Source organism: Rosa chinensis, chromosome 2 (assembly GCF_002994745.2).
Source record: "Rosa chinensis cultivar Old Blush chromosome 2, RchiOBHm-V2, whole genome shotgun sequence".
Taxonomy (NCBI): domain Eukaryota; kingdom Viridiplantae; phylum Streptophyta; class Magnoliopsida; order Rosales; family Rosaceae; genus Rosa; species Rosa chinensis.
The window spans coordinates 879,198-898,229 of record NC_037089.1 but is presented as its reverse complement, the minus strand read 5'-3'; the positions used below and the strand labels follow the sequence as shown (position 1 = coordinate 898,229).

At 38.3% G+C, this 19,032-nt stretch overlaps 3 protein-coding genes and 1 long non-coding RNA gene across 7 annotated transcripts; 2 read left to right on the top strand and 2 right to left on the bottom strand.

The window, feature by feature from the left end:
- Positions 1–4,463: 4,463 nt before the first annotated feature.
- On the top strand, positions 4,464–5,081 carry LOC112186475 (UPF0057 membrane protein At4g30660). The gene is made up of 2 exons (XM_024324926.2): positions 4,464–4,632; positions 4,736–5,081. The coding sequence occupies exons 1-2, from the start codon at positions 4,543–4,545 to the stop codon at positions 4,880–4,882; spliced, it is 237 nt and encodes a 78-aa protein (XP_024180694.1). The 5' UTR covers positions 4,464–4,542; the 3' UTR covers positions 4,883–5,081.
- A 1,440-nt stretch (positions 5,082–6,521) lies between these two features.
- LOC121051616 lies at positions 6,522–9,330 on the bottom strand. 2 transcript variants are annotated; one of them, XR_005806252.1, is made up of 4 exons: positions 9,187–9,330; positions 8,450–8,767; positions 8,226–8,328; positions 6,522–6,884 (listed from the first exon to the last, which is right to left on the bottom strand). It is a non-coding gene; the product is annotated as an uncharacterized LOC121051616 (long non-coding RNA). The 2 variants fall into 2 exon arrangements; XR_005806253.1 differs by having other exon boundaries at positions 6,522–6,881.
- Positions 9,331–9,459: 129 nt separating this feature from the next.
- On the top strand, positions 9,460–11,051 carry LOC112186473 (F-box protein SKIP1). The gene is made up of 2 exons (XM_024324922.2): positions 9,460–9,862; positions 10,279–11,051. The coding sequence occupies exons 1-2, from the start codon at positions 9,501–9,503 to the stop codon at positions 10,850–10,852; spliced, it is 936 nt and encodes a 311-aa protein (XP_024180690.1). The 5' UTR covers positions 9,460–9,500; the 3' UTR covers positions 10,853–11,051.
- Positions 10,996–18,620, bottom strand: LOC112186472 (protein MULTIPOLAR SPINDLE 1). 3 transcript variants are annotated; one of them, XM_040514289.1, is made up of 12 exons: positions 18,356–18,620; positions 18,210–18,267; positions 17,974–18,120; positions 17,825–17,884; positions 17,603–17,682; positions 17,420–17,474; positions 17,111–17,224; positions 16,704–16,896; positions 16,475–16,545; positions 15,694–16,215; positions 11,597–11,802; positions 10,996–11,519 (listed from the first exon to the last, which is right to left on the bottom strand). In XM_040514289.1, exons 1-10 carry the CDS (start codon positions 18,515–18,517, stop codon positions 16,031–16,033), a joined length of 1,125 nt encoding a protein of 374 aa, XP_040370223.1. In that variant the 5' UTR covers positions 18,518–18,620; the 3' UTR covers positions 10,996–11,519; positions 11,597–11,802; positions 15,694–16,030. The 3 variants fall into 3 exon arrangements, with proteins under 3 accessions (XP_040370223.1, XP_040370224.1, XP_024180688.1); XM_040514290.1 differs by having other exon boundaries at positions 10,996–11,510; XM_024324920.2 differs by lacking the exons at positions 10,996–11,519; positions 11,597–11,802 and adding an exon at positions 13,629–15,271.
- Between the last annotated feature and the right edge of the window lie 412 nt (positions 18,621–19,032).

Below are 19,032 nucleotides of genomic sequence, written 5' to 3'. Positions count from 1 at the left end.
GAAATTGAATGGAAACTGTTTTTTTTTTTTTCTTTCTCATTTTAGTTTAAAACGCTTAATGCAAGTCTAGAAAATTTCCAAGTCTTTAGACTCTTGCAATAGTATGAGTAGAAGAAATCAGTGAGCAATCACTTGCATAGTCATTGTGTAACGTCCCGAACCTGAATTTACCGATTTACTAGTCATTTGGACTGTAAACTAGTTTTACTTTCACTTTTATTGTCGTTTCGATACTTTTAGGGGGCTCTAAAAGATGACTTTTTTTTCGGGTCAAAATTTGAGAAATTTCTTTCATGAAAGTTGTAGAGAACATTAAACCGAGCGCGTGCATATGTGGTACGTAAAAATCGGAGTTCGTATGTGAAAGTTATAGCCAAAAATGTAAAGTTACTGTGGTAAGTTGCCATTTTTGAAAACCTACCCAGTTTTCTCTCTCTTCTGCCCCGATCATTTCTCCTTTTCGGTCCGATTCTTCCTCCTCGGATTTCTTCCTTCTCCGGCCGACCCACGACGGAATCCGGGCACCGGCAAGCTCGCCTCTTCCCCCTTGTCACATATGTGGTGGTGTTTTGCAGTTATTTGGCCAGAGGAGCTCGATTTTGAGCAGTGATGTTCACTGTAGCCGATCGGAACTTTCATCGATTTTCGGCGATTCCGGCCGTCTCCGGCCGCCAAACCGGCGTCGAAGGTTCGGTTTTTGACAATGATCATTTTGCCCCTAGCCTTGAGTCACGATTTGCAGTGTAGAGGGAGAATCGATCAAAACCCGATCCTAGGGTTCTTGGATTTTCTGGGTTTGCTTCACCACCCAATTTCGATCACCTACAGGTATAATTGGAACTTGTTGTAGTTGAGAAAAATGTTGGGTCTGTTGTGATGTTGCTGCTGCCAAATTTTTGTGGCCATCGGAGGTGGTGGCCGCCAGCGCGTGGGCCTGTAGGTGGCGCGTGGAGGCACGTAGGGTAGTTTTCTGACTTCGATTTTTAGCCTATTAAATCCTATAATTGATGTAGAGCTCGTAAATGTGAATTTGGTTGGAATTGAAGAAAATTTGTGTTGATTATGAAATTTTCAGAATTTAGAATTTCATTACCGATTTACGAGAATCCGACCGTCAGATATCTCTCGGTTCTGCCTTGGAACCTCTAAATTAACGGATTGATATTAGTGATGTAATTTGAGTTGAATCCGAGAAGAAGTGGAGACGTGATTATGAGAATTTGATTTTAGAAATCGTATTAAATTGTTGAATAGTAATTCACAGAATATAATTGTGTACATGGCGATATACCGAGCTATTGCTCGACGAAGGAACTCGTATGCGTGATCGCCTAAATAGAACAGTGAGTGGACTTTTTTTAAAAATAATGATGCATGCATTTATTTTGAAATTATTGATTAATTTAATTTAATTTTATTTATTGAGCATAATATTTTTTCTTGGATTATAATTTTGACATTGTTTTTCCACATAAATTTCGGTTATGAATCTATTATGCTCGGATTTGGATTTATGATTTATTTTCAGAGATTAATTGTGAACTATTTTCAATTATGATTCGGAAATGGATTTTGAGCCTTCGATAAGTATCTCTGATATATGGCTTTTATTTGAAAGCATGATTTTTGATGAATTATTTTCCGAGGTGATTTCCGGAAATTTATAATACATTTCTATTCGTCAATATTGAGATTTCTGGAATATCTTTCGAAAATGGGATTTTCGAGGGAATTATATTTATCGATTATTTCTCGCCTGATGGTTTATAAATTCGAGATTATTTTGGCGTGTGAGGCCACGTCGTTGGAATATGTCTTCTCTCGTGAGTAATGGGGAAGCCTTACTGATTTTCGAATTTTCGTATGGTTTTAAAGCACCATACCTGGGTCGTCATATTTATTGCTAGCTAGCCTATTAGTACTCCTCCCTGCTTACTATGTGTTCGTGGGTGAGTAGAGCAGAGCATGGGATGCTCCAGAGTGTGGGACACTCCGACCCGAGCCTGGGAGGCTCCCTTATTTGTATGGTGAGAACTTCTTCCCCATATTTGATTGATACCTTCAGCTAGCGAGGCTAGCTTGATTTCTTTTGACCATCGGGGCTGGAATGTTTTCACGAATTTTTTTGTTGCGAGAAATATGTTTTATCCACGTTGCATGCATCGAGTTTTAAAGGAATAAATGTGGGAAAGTAGTAAATCTTTACTTTCGTTTGAATTTCTTACTTATTTATTTTTGTCCACTCACTCTAACGTGTTTTAAATTACTTTTCCCTGGACCCTTCGGTTTCAAATGCCCAGTTTACAGGCGAATTAGTGGAGGTCGGGCCTACATGGTATATGAGGCATAATTGTCACTACTTCCGCATTGTAGGATTCCTTGATCCTTTACTCTTCTTTATATATCTATGTGTATTAGTATTGCTCTGATAACCTTTGGGATTAGTATTGTTGAGTTTTGTGTTTTGTGAAAGCGGAGTTGATGGTAATTGGGAGCAGGGTGGCTCCAGGAGTATAAGGTTGGTTTGCTTGAAGTGTTTGTGTGTTTTACAGGTTTTTGGGTAGTCCATTTTAGGAGTGACTCTGCCGAATTTTTGGTAGAGCTATTCCTAAGGTGGGCCCCATAGGGCCACATTGGATTTCAGGGTGAAATTTGGGGCGGGTCCTGTCACGTTGAATCCAATTCCAAAATTATTTGTTTATTTTGGTTGTTCTTTTATTGCTCAGTGTAAAAGTATGGCTGACCTAGAGGAAAAAGCTAAAGCAATTGGTGATGAGCTGATAGATGAAGAAGAAGCTGCGAATAAAAATAAAAAGTTGGTTTCATACCCTCTTCTTAAGGCAGCTAGATATTATACCGATCCTCAAATATTTTGAAGCTTAAAAGCATTTTCATATTTCTTAGATTCCTATTAGGTTTCTGATTCTAGTTTTTGAATCTCTATAGACAAAAGAAAAAGGAGAAACTTAAAAAGCAGAGAGGGAAAGGCCGACGATAGAGCAACTACCAAGTGATCGATGAGCAGTGATGGTTGCAAGTTCTTCTTTCTGCTTTAATTTTTCAATTGATGTGTCCAAACGACCCTTGTTTTCTCCAATTCTTGCTTCCGAATGAAATCTAATGAAAACAGCAATAAAATAAACTAGAGCGACTGAGATTTCCCGAGACGGAGAAGAAATCATACAGACATTTAACAACATTACCAGATGAAGAGAAAAAGCTTATAACTAATTCATCCCCATTAGCATTGATGAAATAACATTTCAAGAAAAATGACTTTGATATCACTTTATCATATTCTTCAACTTCTAACTCACGAGCTTCTCTCCATATAGCAACCTGTGCTTCAGTTTGCTTTATTTCGATCATGACGCAAAAACGCCACCAAATTTAGGGTCCTTCTCATTTCTTCCGTTAATCACACTTATTCAATTGAATGAGAGATACAAGAAGGAAAAAAAGAAGTGTTTTTTTTTAATAGAAGAATATGCATTCAGCTCAAATTACTGATGAAGTTTGGGATTACATCATAACAAGAGGTTTATGATATCTAATCTACATAAAGAGAAAGCACAAAATTCTACATCAGGGCCAGTGGCCAAGTTTTCTATACAGATCCTTCTCTACTAAAAGGCTAAAAGCACAACAGTTTACTAACAAGCAATATAGATGCTAATTGCTACAAGCCATGCTTTCTACATAGATATTTCTTTCAGGGCTTTCCACTCTTGGATGTCTTTAATTGGATTCCTCAAAGGGTTTGGACTATTCTTCAGAGCCCTTCCATTCTGGAGTGTTCCCAATTAATTGGATTCCGCATAGTGTTATGATCACTATTCTTCAGGGTATTCCATTCTGCAGTATTCCCAATTGGATTCCTCAAAGGATTCTTCAACTTGCTCGAACTCGCAACCGGATATGACCGTACCTCATTGCACAAGAAGGAGGACTTGCTGCTCTCTTTCATCGCAGTTCCAGGACTAACGCTCTCGATCATCATCAGCATCATCTTTGGTGAAATAATTTGAGAACAAATGAGGCTTTCCGAGTGTTTTTATATGATTTCTCGCTGTGACGGGAAATGGGTTTAGTTTCCTCGATGACCGTTTTGCAAAATGGTCTTGAGAAATGAGAATAAAGCAGAGGCTGTATTCCCAATGGGCGAGGGTAAATGGGTTAGTTTCCCAGTCGGTGACGGTGTAGGGCTTTAGTTTCCCAGTCGGTGCAGGCTTTTAGTTTCCTCAAGGCTGTAGGATTCGGCTTAAGAGACCATGGGCTGCAGTTGTTTCTGTTCTGTGATCAAGCCTATGGGCCAAAGTTCAGGATAATACATTAAAAAGATAAAAAAAGCCCAATTAAAAAACAAACAATTCAAAGCGGCCCAAATCATAACCCACAAGACCCCACACGTCTTCCTTCCCTACCGAAACAGCTGCAGGCTCTTACATCCTCACAAATCAAAGATCACATATCTCAATCAAAGTCAAACTCAGACTCCCGAGTTGGTTGAGATCTACAGAGAGAGCACCAAAATATCTAAAAATGCCGAGCGGGTGTGCGATCTGCTGCGAGATTGTGCTCGCCGTCTTGCTCCCTCCCTTGGGGGTATGCCTCAGCCACGGTTGCTGCACCGTAAGTCTTTTATATATATCCGATCTCATTCTGGTTTCTTAGACTCTTTGAGTTTGTGAAAAACTGAGGCTAAATTTTGGTGGGTACTGTTGGATTTTTGCAGGTTGAGTTTCTGATATGCTTGTTGTTGACTTGTCTGGGTTACCTTCCGGGAATCATCTACGCGCTCTACATCATCGTGTTTGCTAATCGCGAGGAGTACTTTGACGAGCACCGCCGTCCCCTCTACGCTCCTGCTTATTCTGGTTAAACTGTTTGTTGTTCAGTAATTTTCACTGTTCGATTCCAAATTTGCCTTTCTGGGTTGTTAAAGGGGATGATGCTTTTGCTTTTGTTTAATGTATCTTATTTTCAATAACCTAATCTGAGTGTGTGTGTGTGTAATCTGATTTTATGTTGGATTAATAATGTTGACGACGTGCAATTGAATATTGATGATTTTGAGTTTAGGTGGATAATATATTATTTATTTATGTTCACGTGAGAGAAGCTTGATTCTTTCTGTTCATTCTCAATTGCTTGATTTGCTATGCTGCTAAGAGGAATAGCAGCAACCCAATTTGCTATCATCCAATTTGCTATACATGGATATTAGGGATCTATTGATTGGTATTTAGGGTTTAAGCTGAAGTACAGTGATGCAATGCATAGCATTTTAATTGGTTACAACTTACAGACGGATCAGCTTCTAGTTTCAAGTACAATCTAAGAAAGAAGTGCAAGATTATTTAAGTGACGGGCAATACGAGTCTTCATCACATAAATGGACTTTTAGATGCAACGCAAATGGACATTTACCTCTTGGATGAGTTGAGGAAGCTTTGAATGAATGAATTATGTCCGATTCTCATTAATATTATGGAGCCAAGCTGGCCCGCGTGGCTATGTCAAGTGAGGTATCATTGATGTTTATGTAAGCGCAGTTGAAGGTGTATACATTTGTTTATGCTAAGTGAGGCTAATGGTGTTATGTCATGTCACTTATGCCAACGGCATGTGCATGTCTATGTCAAGCAAGGTTAAGCACACGAAAAGATACAATTATACCACATAATTATCTTTGAAGCCTAAGAAGACTGTCTTTATAACTTTTTTTTTCAGAAAAAAAAAAAAAAAATTTCAATCTTCGTTTTCATCCAAAATTGTGGATTATAGCACACGTTTTTGGTCAAAATCTTATGTTCTTATATTTTTACCAAAATCTTCTCACCTCTGAATTATGATTTTTAAACAACTTTCAAGTTGACAAAACTCAAAAATCTCGATCTAATTTTTTTATATGATTTTTCAAAGTCTAAAAATAAGAAAATTCATTGAAAAAATCGGGTCAAGGCTTTTGAGATCGGTCACTTAGGTTAACGGTTTCATAATTTACTAAAGATAAAATTATATTAAAAAAAAAATTTCAATTGAAAAATAGATTGACAAGATTTAGCACAGCACAAAGTGTATCAATAGTGCCTCCAAAGTGGCAAGCCATATCAAGGCCCAGTTTGGGATTGCTGTGCTGCGAGAAGAAGCACTTCTGATGTTGCTGCGAGAAGAAGCACTTCTGATATTGCTGCGAGAAGAAGCAGCTGATGTGTTTGGTAAACTGTTTTTAAAAATGTTGTGTGAACCAAAAACAATTTCTGAGTGTTTGGTAAATTATAAGTAAAAAGTGCTTTGGTTTGGTATAATTACCAAAATGGACATAGATGATAAAAGATGCTACTAAACTACATAACTTTATTTTATGATTATGTAACTATACCAAATTAAATAATTTCTCATGTATTGTCCTTGTACACTAGTTTAAATTATCAATTCATCACTTTTATCTCAATATGTATATTAATTCTACAAATTATATAAGCAATTTTAGTTTTTTGTAATTTGTTTGCTTATATATTGCTTGGATCAAATAAAAGATTACATTAAACCCTTAAATATTATACAAATGAGTTGAGAATATTACATAAAACATGCCCCCACCATGGTATACGGGAAACATTACACAAAATGTATTAAAGTCAATACAACTTTGCAACTAAATGCTAAGTAGATTCATTCATTAGACTTTGTGCAATTGTATTTCTTAACATCTCCATTTCTGGTCTTCCCGGACCATCTTCTTCGTATGCATTGTCTTCCATCTCTTCATTGTTGTCTTCACTTGAGTAATCTTCACTTTCATTGCTGACTGTAAGATTGTTGTCAAATTTAATCATTGCTGACTGGAAGTTTTTGGCATTTCATCTTCTCATCTTCTGCTGAAATTCGACAGAAGTTTCATCAGTGTGATTATTTTTACATTTTTGTGAACTGAAAATGTGGCAATACTACAATAGGCAAAAGAACGGACAAGAGCCCCTTTCAAAAAAGAATGGCTATATATATGGACCGAATATGGTAGAAAAAATGCAGGTCTCAAAACCCTAATTTCCCAAATGAAGAGCTCAAGAGAATAAAAAAAAATAGGAACAAAACCCAAATATGGCCTCTCCTTCTCAACTTTCCCATTCATCAAATACAAAGTTTTTTTTTTTTTTTAATTATTAAAAACTGAACATAAATTTAACAAAATAAGGTTATTTATACACAGTCTGTAACAAAAATATGTCGAACTCAAATTAGAAAGTGTTGTACTACAACAAATCCAACCCAAAAGAATTGAACTAACTACCTGAAATGTGTATATTATAACTGAAGAAAAAAGAAACAGGAAAAGGGTAATAATCTTAAGCAACTATCTAAGCTGAATACCAAAACTGCAATTCAGCTAGGTTCTCATGTCTTCCCAAATCGCGATTCTCACCCTGATCCTTTGGGCCACTTGGACATGTATTCATCAACACCGTACACTATTTCCTATTTGGCTTCTAAGAGACCTATTGCCCCCTAACAAAACAATCATTACAAAAGGTCGTTTCAATGTGAATGAATAACGACACTCGCTAGAATCAACAATCTTGAAGAAAAGCACTAGGCAAAGCTTAATATCCATTCACATTTCCAGCCAAGTGAAATCTGCCTCTAGCTAGCAAGCTTGTATGTACTTAACAATCTTCTCAATAATCATAAGATCGATAATGGACTAAAAAAAATGCTTTATTACATAATATTGAAACTCATTATAACGGAGAATTACAAAAACTATTATCATACACATGAATGCCTACAATATTATAAGAAACAGACCACAGTGCAGCTTCATGTACTTAAAACTAAACAAAGAAACAGAATTCAGAGTAGGAAAAAAAAAATTAAAAGCACAAGTAGAGAAGGAAAAATACACACAAGTAAACAAACAATTGTTATAAACTACCATATCCAACACCTAACATGATCCTCACACAATAAAGCTGCTGACCACAATAAACAGCTACATATATCCTTTGTTTCAAACCAGAGGATTCAATGACCAATTTGTAATTGGAACTTAAAACCATAATGCATCAATTTGACACTAGTATACAAAGGTTGAAATATATCCATATAAACAAACCAGTAGCAAAAAAAAAAAAATTCCAAGTAGCATCATAATCAAAGAACGGAAATCAAACTAGCAAAATGTGGAGGGACTGGAATGAATTGAAAGGAGTGATTCTTACTTAGCCCGTCTCTGCCTGTTGAAATTTAGTACCCAAAATACCACAAATCGACCAAATATAGAAATAGGGCCGCAGCTCTTGTTTGGATCTGTGACTACTTGTTCTGCAGGGGACGCATATAGAGAAAACTAAGAACTTTAGAGGAGAGAAAGAATAAGAAGCGCAGCGAATCGAAGCCCATCGATCAATATACTATAAATTTGGGGAGAAAGGAGACGACTTACACTGAGGTTGATTCGCTGAATCAATTAACCACTTTCGGCTTTGAAGATGTCGGAGCACAGAGCGATCTATCGAGCTTTGAAGATGTTGGAGCACAGACCGAGTAGAAGCACAGAGCGATCTGTCGAGATGTCGGAGCACAGAGTGAGAGTTGGAGCACAGAGCGATCTCTCGAGCTTTGAAGATGTTGGAGCACAGAACGACCCGGAGCACAGAGAGATCTCTCAACCTTTGAAGATGTCGGAGCACAGAGCCTCTCGTGAATTTTGTGCGATCTCTCAAGCTGGGATGCGTTGACGGCAGAGGAAGGAAGCTGGGGACTGAAATGAGATGATTAAAAAGTAACCCTATTGGCTCAAAGGTAATTGTTAGAAAAGAATAAGGATAAAATTGGTCATTTGATAAATTTCATTTAAAAAACACTATTCATTCCGTGTTTTACTCAGAAGTAGAATCCAAAAGCATGGTAAGGGTTGCTTCTCAGTTTTAGCTGCCGTGAGAATCTATTTGGACCAAAAGCAGCTTCTAGACAATTTACCAAACACCATACCCAAACCCCAAAAGCAGAATCAACTCCAAAAGCAGCTCCAAAATCAATCCCAAACTGGGCCCAAGTCCTCTTTTACAATAAAATTCCTCACAATAATTTCAATATCGATAACATATAATTTTTAAAATATTCTCCTCTCCAACGGTACTCAAAGATTTCGAATCAAAGGCAGCTGATCATGTTGCTCACCTTGCTTCAAGGTCGGAGTGTCCTCTGAATTGGATTCATAATCCACCTCCAACCCTCCTTCACATCTTGGTGTCTGATGCTGTTTCAGCTCCCCCATGAGAGCTTGTGTCATGGGTTACTTTATTTTTCTTCCGGTTTTGTTTGTTTTATTTTTCTTTATCCGCCAAAAAAAAAAAAAAAGATTTCGGATCAAAGAAAACAAAAAAGGACAAAAGAAAAAAACAGATAAAACAACGGCGGGAACAACGACACGCGGCAAATTGAGGAGAGGCGCGCAGATACAGGACTCCCCTCTACCCAACAAACCCTCTAAAATGGACCGAACCAATAATGAAGAAGAACCACCAGTGACCGACGACTCCGACTCCGACTCCGACTGGGGCGGGTTGACCTGCGAGTGCCTCGCCAACATCCTCGCCCGGCTTCCCTTGGAGCACCGATGGCGTGCGATGCTCCTCTGCAAATCATGGCTGCTCGCCTGCAAGGACCCGCATCTCAACTCGCGCTTCGTCCTCGAGCCCGAGCCCGAGTACGGGTCGGCTCAGTGGTGGGCCCCCGAGTTGGGGAGAAGGGTCGATTCCATTCTCCGATCTGTTGCTGAATGGAGCGAGGGGTCGCTTAGGGAGATTCGCACCCGGAACTGCTCTAATGAATCTCTCCATTTCGTCGCCCAAAGGTATTGTATTATAGGAGACAAAAATTTGGTCACTTATTTATTCGTGTTTGAATCATTTTGGTTTTGCTTTGGATTTTCTGTGAAAGTTTGGATTTTTGTGGAAATGGAATGAGGAATTGAAAAGTGGGAAGGTTTTGATTGTCGTGGTGTGGGGATTAGCAGGGTGATAATTAAAACTTGTTTTTTGGGCATGAAGTTTTGTTCTTGATTGATGTATGGTGAGCTGAAAGGTTTATATGTTTAGTTTTTGTTTGGAAAAATTAGATCTTTGAGGCCTGGAAGTGGGTAGTTTATGTTTTTCTTCATTGGTACATTTCAAATGTTGTTTGTTAAGTTCAACTTTTCATGGACTGTTGTGGGTAATTGGAGTTAGATATATGCCACTGTGATATGTGCTTGTAATTGTATTTTTCTAGGTGCCCAAACCTTGAGGTTCTTTCGATCAAGTGCTGCCCAAATGTGACTGATGCATCCATGGCTGACATAGCGTTTCGGTGCACCATGATTAAGGAACTTGACATCAGCTATTGCCATGAAATATCTCACGAGTCTCTGGTGTTGATTGGGAAGAATTGCCCTAATCTCACAATTGTTAAACGGAATGCGTTGAATTTGCTGGATCCTTCTGAACACGCTGGGATTGTTCCTGAGGAGTATTTCAAAACTTGCCCTCAAGATGGAAATTCAGAAGCTGATGCAATTGGCAAATCTATGCCGAATCTCAAGCACCTTGAACTAAGGTTCTCCAAGGTAACAGCAAAAGGCCTTGGTTTGATATCTGCAGGGTGTCTGAAACTTGAGTACTTGGATGTGTTTGGGTGTGTAAACTTGAATAGTCGTGATATCAACAATGCAACATCCGAGCTGAAGAACTTGAAGGAGATTAAAAAGCCAAATTTCTACATCCCTAGGTCGGTTTTCCATACGGAGAGGTATGGACATTGGAGGCTGTATGATGAGAGATTTCAAACAGATATTTTCAGAATCTAATCTGCTACCTAAGCTTGGAAATAAAACATCTACAGGGCTTCAGCATCTATCTGTATTTGCCTTGTGGCTTCTTTTATTAAAACTTGCTTAATACTACCAATAATTCAGCTTCTGTTGTATTTATATATGCTATGTACCAATACTAATGTACAAGCATCATGTTTCCATATTATATATAAGGTGAAGAAATCTTAAACCATACACAACTTTTCTTCCTAGCTCCTACTTGGAATCTAGAAGAATCCTTTCCCTTAGGTTTTACACAACTATACACAATACAGTCGAATTCAAATAGGTACCCCTGCTAGATTGAAAACAGGCAGTTTAACATTGGAAATTTTGTCGAAAAACGAAGTTCCTGATTTACAGGATGAGTCCTAATTCATCTTCTGCAGAATCAGTCCAGGCAATCAAAACAGTGCAAATATGAACCATCCGATAGTAACATGCCTGACTACCGCTGAGAAGAATAAATTGGGGGGTTTACCCAGGAAAGCGGATGCTGCACTATGGCTGGATTTTGGACGCTTAAGGTCTGAGGCACCACCGTATATTCCCTTTGCTTTCTTGGAAACCTTCAAATGATGAACTACATGCATTTTCCCATATGTTCTTTGATGGCCTTTTCCACTTGATTTGGTCATTATATCATATACATCTGCACAACCTACAATAACATGATTAGAAATGTAGGTACCAGTTTAGCTCTGGCATTAAAGAGAAAATTTTATACTGAGTGCTTACCCTTAAGTTGCTTCTCTTTCTTCTGAGGTCCATGACCTTCAGCTTTAGGTACTGTAGAAGTGCTTTCACATGCAGACAGAGCAAGCAGGCACAGAAAGACGAGGGTAGAACACCATGTTAGTATTTCTCTCCTCATTTCCTCAGTTGGGTTCTAACTTCTGAAGAGGACACTTAAAAAGAGATTTCAGGGTTACTGTTCATAAGCACTGCAAAAAGAAAGAAAAAGCATCATCTGGGATTTCGTAGCCGGTGAGGTAAAGTAAGATTCTCACTAGTAGTAGTAAATAGAAAACTTGGCACATGTACTCCTGCAATGGAGAATTTATTCACATGAATAAAGCCATACGATGTCAGTCACTCTTTTTTACTTGGTTTAATGTACTTGGATTATGATGATTCACAGCAGAGGATGCAGTCAATTTGTATTTGGGAAATGCTGTATAGTAAGAAGAGGGCTGAAAGAAGAATAAAGAGAAACTTTGATCAAGGATTAACCAACTATGAAAAAATTCTAGGGAATGTGATGCCTCGCTTTTTTCTTAGACAAGATAACGTACTTCTGATATAAACTTGTCCAGGACCAGGTGCTTCTAGCATGTTCCTACCATTAGTAAAGTCCAAAAGTGATTCAATAATAGTATAAGCCACAATGAGAGCAAAGTATTTCTTTCACTAAACTTTCATATATGCCCTGCCTGCCAACACCGTCCTGATCACAAGAACCTAAATCCATTGCAGTCCAATCCTAAACCACTCTCTCTCTCTCTCTCTCTCTCTCTCTCTCACACACACACACACACACACACACACACTGGTGTGAGATCATCTTGAAGTATTAATGTGGTCGATTAAGCCTCATAAGAGGAAATAAAAACTACCTGATACCCCGGTTTTCAAATCCGAAAATTTGGAATCGGAAAGCTATATAACCAAAAATTATGATGTGGAAAACTTAAAAATCATTCCTTCCTCCATTTCGATGACAATCTATCTGAAAAATAACCTTAATATACATTGTTGCAGTAATATCAGGAATTTGTGAATCGTGTTGTGATATCTCATTTTGAAAGAAAATTACCATCTCGAACTTCCTCCTTTCTCAACCAAATTGAAATTGTCTAACATGATAATGTACATTACAAGACTAGAAGAATAATTACACATAACACAAACGCGTAGTCCTGAAGAAATGAGATTTCAGGTGGCAAATTTTTTGCTTTTGAATCCCATTCATGCTTCTTGCAATGTCTGCGTTTAAGCGACGTCGCCTCGCCCCCAAGTATGCGTCCCTCTGCATGCAACTCATCATCATGGTACTCATAATCATCATGCAGCATTGAAAAGTTACCATTTTTGTTTCCCTCTTCATTAGGACCCAAATAAACCTGGTAATCAGCGTGCTTTCTGTTGCGCAACTTATTGCACGCCTCTTCTTCTTTTTCTTTAACAAATTCGGCCATTATTCTTCTGTGCATATCATCATCGTTGGCAGAAACGGTATGTGATCTGAACATCAGCATGATAAGATGCTTTGCTCTGCATGCATGCAGCTGAAGCCCTCTGGTTTTTGTCGATATTCTATAGGGGGAAACTGTAACTAAATTAACCGCCGAATTGAGTTAATTGGGCCCTTCAAATTAAACAGTATGTGTATACAAAGATTGTTCCTTTGTGGTTTTTTGTTCATTACACCGACTCCCAATTAGCCACTGTGCAGTCACTGTTAGTATGAGCTGTAGAACAAGGACGGTATACAAAACATTTCATTACCATTTTTTGGTTTCCAAAGATGAGAATTCAAACTTGGGTCGTCATCTAACGAAATGGAAATAATCACTTGAATTGACTCCAACCAAAATGAGGGACACCATGCCGCCACCATTAATATTTGGATGTGATAAGATAGTCTCATCACATGCATTATCAGGGCACTGGTATTAAGAATTGCCAACTGTTTGGAGAACTCTCTCTTTTTTTTTTTGGGATAGACTACTTGGAGAAGGTTGAGTAGGAACAAAGAAGAACACAATAATTTGTAAAAGTAGAGCAATGATCTTTCAAGTGTTACAATACAGATGCAATATATATAGTACAATTCTAACATGTTAATTTGATGACTCGTTCTCGATCAGAAGACGAATGAAGGTACAGCTGATAGCAGTAGTTTGCAGTACGTTCAACAGAGCTAACACTAGTAGTAAACAAATCCTGACCTACAACAGAAAGAGGCAGAGGGATAAACACAGAAAATAACCGAGACGAAGAGAAGGTGTCTGACTAGGAATGGCTGCTGATGCGTGACGAGGTGCTTTAGGACGAGGTTGTTTAGGAAGGACGTAAGGAATTTTACCAATCTTCCTATTCAAGTGAAACACACTAAGATCGTTATTTGCAGGTTGTTGCATTTTCTGACCAAGAACTGCACTACGTGGATCCAAAGAACTTTCATGAGCTGAACTTGGAAGAGATTCAGAGAAAAAAAGAAGAACGAGTGTGAGAGAAAGCGCATATTTCATCCGAGTCATGTCTGCTCTAAGCAAAACGTAGTTTGCTAAATGAATATGGAACACCGGCCAACTGGGTGGATGGATTCTTTTATGGATGAGAGGATTACCTATTTAAGGTAGTAGCTCCATTATGGACCAGTAGTGTTCCGGTCGACACGCTTGAAAATTTTTAATCGTACCCAAGTGTAGGAGCCCTCCTAAACACGACAAAGAGTTAATTGCTTGAAAGATATAGAAGACAAGGACGGTATTTTTTGGTTTCGAAAGCCTAATTCGAACTTCAGTCCTCATATAACGAGATGGAAAAAATAACTTGAAGACTCCAACCCTAATGAGACACCACCATTAATATTCGGATAAGATAGGCTTTAGTGCCACGTCCAAACTAGTCTCGCACACATCATTAGGGAACTGAAATTAAGAATTGGCTAGTGACAATATTGCCTACTTGGAGAATATTTGGATAGACTACTTCTACAGTAGCAACAAAGAAGAACACAATACTTTGAATCTGTCCGGTTTACAACTATACCAATTTACTGGAATTACTTGAATCTTTCCGGTGCAATAGAATACAATTGTGACGAATTAATCTGATGACAAAGGGTTTCTCATTCTCAGAAGATGAATGAATAAGGTACAGCTGATAGCAGTTTCAACAGACCTAACACAAGTAAAAAACTAATCCTGACCTAGAACAGAAAGAGGCAGAGGGATAAACACAAAAAGTAACCGAGACGAAGAGAAGGTATCTGACTAGGAACGGCTGCTGATACTTTGGGCCGAGGTACTTTAGGAACTTTACGGATTAAGTTCATGTGAATCCCAAGCTTCCTATTCAAGTGAAACACACCAGGATCATTCTTTGCAGGGTGTTGCATTTTCTGACCAAGAACCGCACTATCTGGATTCAAAGAACTTTGATGAGCTGAACTTGGAAGAGATTCAGAGAATAAAAGAAGAACAACGAGTAAGAGAGAGAGCGCATATTTCATCGGAGTCATGTCTGCTTTAAGCAAAAAGTTGCTTGCTAAATGAATATGGAGGACCAACTGGCTGAGTGGATTCTTTCATTAATAGAGAGGATCGATTACTTATACAAGGTAGTAGCTCCATTGTGACCAGTGTTTCGACACGGTTGAATACATTGACCGCTATATCAAAATGGCTAGGGGACAAGATCAAGAAGATGTCAATCAGACCAAAAGAGAAAGTGTCATTCAATTTTTAACAATTATCTGAGAGTAAGAGCCCTCCAAAACATGATACTAAAGTTTATTGGTTGAAAGATATAGGCAAGCATTCAAGGAATTGAAATTAGTGTACCACTAGCAATTCTATATGTATCAGAAATATCTTATACGCTGAATGTTTCTTGGTTGAAAGATATAGGGAAGCATTCAGGGAATTGAAATTAGTGTACCACTAGCAATTCTATATGTATCAGAAATCTCTTATACGCTGAATGAAAAGTTGACCAGTTTAGCGAAGAAAAGGAAGATGCCTGAGAAACCAGTAGAAATACTTCAACTACACACAAGCGAGACTTTAATGACCAATTTCAAGCCGTCCAGTGAAAATTGTGTATACCTCATTACGTGAAAGTGACAGGTTGAGAAGGTCAAGCCACCAAGTAAGAAGATATCCTCATGTCTCAATTAGTCTATACCTAAAGAAATGTAAATATAGCTAGCCGGCACAAGAAAGGAAGAGTTTAAAGTATCGGGGACACCAGCACATAGCTCTTATCTTCCTTGAATGGCTGAGATCCAAAGCACAATCAGTGTTTTTGTGATAGACTCCATTGTTTCTAAACCTTTACACATACTCTTTCAACTGGGTAGATAAATCCAAGATGTACAAGTAAGCTAAATAAAAAAAATTGGGTGACATTCCCAGGTGTTTAATATACAATGTGATGATTTGGTCAGTGGAATAGCTTATCTAAAATTTCACGTTTGATCTTCTGCAGTGACATAGTAAGGCTCACATGCTTGGCCAATTCACCTATGACTCGATCCATGTATAATGCATATAGCCCATTTCTGCTTTCCAAAACTTCCAATGCTTTACGAGCGTGAAGAACTGATGCCACCCACTCTTCGAAAAGCACTGCAATATCACAATCTTTGAGTTATTTCTCATTTCTATATCTATGCTTGTTCACTAGGTGGTGCCAATTGACAGTACTTAAAAGAAACTATTTTCTCAGTCACAAGATGTCTGCATCATTCAATTTATATTTATAAAACTTCGAGGTGCAAGAAAAGGTCCTATGTTCCTGGGGATAGTGAATATAGTTTGGAATGATCTGGGATTGTTGAAATACAGACAGGTTAAGTTCTGTAAACATAGCAATTAAGATACATACCAGTGTCGAAACCTTCATCCTTTGACCATACTGATAAGTAATCAGACACCAAAAACTCAATAAGCTGGATCCTGTCAGTCATATACTAACATCAGTACATAATAATCATAAAAAAAATTCATTCCACTGGGAAAGTGGGAAGAGATGTCCAAGGGATAACATTTGTTATAAAGACTGATGAAGAAAACAGGGACAATCACATTGAGGGATGTGTTCTGTAAATACTTACAGTATGAACATGCATTGATGCATGTTTGTAAAAGCATCATCAAATGGATCTGAGAAAAGGAAACTCTCTGCCAGAATGGAGACTCTCTGAGAAACTGCAAAAAGTGCACGTTGTCCAATGTAGGGATCGGTACCAAGTTTTCGTATCAAGTGCTGGACGAAGAACTGCACATCAGAGTCTGATTGTTTTGATGCTGAAACAAAATATTAGTAACATAAATAAGAGGTGATAGATAAACAAAAACTGAAAGAGCATATTTGTAATGTCGGAATGATAGGATGCCATGATTCCATATGATTAATGTCATCATAGCATACCAAAAATCTTTAGTTTGAATACAGAAGTTTAAAATCTGCAAGACCAGAATATAGATCATTAACAGAGCTTAACCACAGACAATAGATTACCATTTCCTTGCAAGGGGCAACACATCCTTGTAATCATACGTGTGATTAAGCTGCTGACAATTCCTTCTATGAGGTCTACGTTCTTTGCAGTTGATAACAGATTCTTCAATGAAGCTTCAGAATATAGACATAAGTTACAGAATGAAGAATATAACTAAAAGAGCAAAAATTTTGTATACACAAATCCACTGTGGCTACTCTTAGATAGCACTAATATGGAAATATTACAGTAGAATGATTGATCAGATCTGTTAACCCTTTTACTAGTCATTTGATTTGAACTAAAAGAGAAACAAGCATTTTGCTTACCTAAAATAAAATCTACCGCTTGGTGTGACCAATTCAAAAAACTAGCCTCCTCCACCTGACATTGCGATAAACTTGAGTTAGATAGAGATAGAAATCATGTATAAACACCACAGCAGCAAAATGCATAAGTAATTATCTCTTTGGTTTTCGAAAAAGGAGACAAAGGTAAGCTCTGGAACTGACCGGAGAACTGGTTTCACAAAGCTCCACAAGAAAGTCAACTGAGGCCCTAAGCAGCTCCATTTCATCTTCACTGTTCATGTCTGCACCAAAAAACAACTACTATCCTCAAATCAATTCACACAAAAATGCAAAGACCTTACACCTAAATTTGGCCTAAATTGATTGAAATTGAATTAAAATGCGAGCATAGTTTACACAAGTTCATCGAAATCAAGTACAAACCTGAAAAGTGGTAACGCTGGCAAGAACCGCCGGTTCTTCTTCTCCTTTCCTTGAAACGCACTGCAATTTTTTCAAAGCAATTGTTGAAAAATAAGTACATTACTGATATTCGGAGAAAGAAGAAGAAGAAGATGATGAAGAATCCTAACCGTGTCTGAGAAATCGGCGTCGCAAGACGTCATTGAATCTGCACTGAGAAGCTTCCGGCAGCCGATTTGGGCTCAGCTTCCCCAAATTGTCGAAGAAATAGCACTTGCAGGAAGCGCTTTGCGGAAACAGGTCGCAATGCGAAGCATCTGAAACCGAAAGGAAAATCAATCAGATCTGAAATCTCTGAAATCAGGAGATGAAGAGAGAGAGAGAGAGAGAGAGAGAGATTTAGGACCTTCGGCTTCTTTCAGATCTCGCCGGAGTCTCAGAAGCTCTTGCTTCCGCTCCTTGGCCTGAAGCTCAATGAGCACAGGAGAGTCAACTAGGGCTCAATTTTGGTGAAAATTAGCCGAAAATTTCGAGTGAGAGTGAGAAAAGGACCTTCCGCTTCCATCGGAGAGCGTCGGAGTTTTGAGAAGGAGAAGAGTGGCTTTGCTTTTGGAGAAGCTTTGATCGGAGAAGAGAGATGGCCACCGCCATTCGCAGCGACTCGTCCGGCGGCGCTGAGTTTGTTGCCGATCGCTCTTGTTCGCTGCTTGACATTCTCGGTTTCTCCGGGAAATCTCGCGGGAGAAGTTTTCTGCGTTTTTTTATTTTTGAAAAATGGAATCAAATCGCAAAAGTAAAAAAGTTTAGGTGCCCGCTAGTGAACTAAATAGATTTCAGTTATTGATAGAGTATGAGTAATTCTTTTTAGAGTTAATTAGATTAAAGTCTAAAAATTAGACTCCATATTGGTTATAGTCCGCATCAATTTTTCTTGTTAATTGTGGTTCAATGACTCAGCTGTCACCTCAAATTTATTTCATTTTCCATCGCGCAGACTCAATCGTTATTGATTTTTCTTTTTTACATGACTCGATACTTGACGTTATCCAGCCGTCCATTCATATTGGGTGCAAGTGTCAGTACACTAAGACTGGCTAGTTCATATTGGTGCAACCGTACGTCGGTACACTGAATACTCTCTCATTGGCTAGTTCATATTGGTACAAGTAAACGTCGATACACTGTATACTCTCTCACTGACTAATCCAATAGCGACAATGTGATTAGTG

Coding starts and splice junctions, on each gene's coding strand:
- LOC112186473 (XM_024324922.2), top strand. CDS start 9,501: ATGGACCGAACCAATAATGAAGAAGAACCACCAGTGACCGACGACTCC. Junction 9,863..10,278: donor CTCCATTTCGTCGCCCAAAG/GTATTGTATTAT, acceptor GTATTTTTCTAG/GTGCCCAAACCTTGAGGTTC.
- LOC112186475 (XM_024324926.2), top strand. CDS start 4,543: ATGCCGAGCGGGTGTGCGATCTGCTGCGAGATTGTGCTCGCCGTCTTG. Junction 4,633..4,735: donor TCAGCCACGGTTGCTGCACC/GTAAGTCTTTTA, acceptor GGATTTTTGCAG/GTTGAGTTTCTGATATGCTT.
- LOC112186472 (XM_040514289.1), bottom strand. CDS start 18,517: ATGTCAAGCAGCGAACAAGAGCGATCGGCAACAAACTCAGCGCCGCCG. Junction 18,121..18,209: donor AGATCTGAAAGAAGCCGAAG/GTCCTAAATCTC, acceptor TTTCGGTTTCAG/ATGCTTCGCATTGCGACCTG. Junction 17,475..17,602: donor TTTGTGAAACCAGTTCTCCG/GTCAGTTCCAGA, acceptor TCGCAATGTCAG/GTGGAGGAGGCTAGTTTTTT.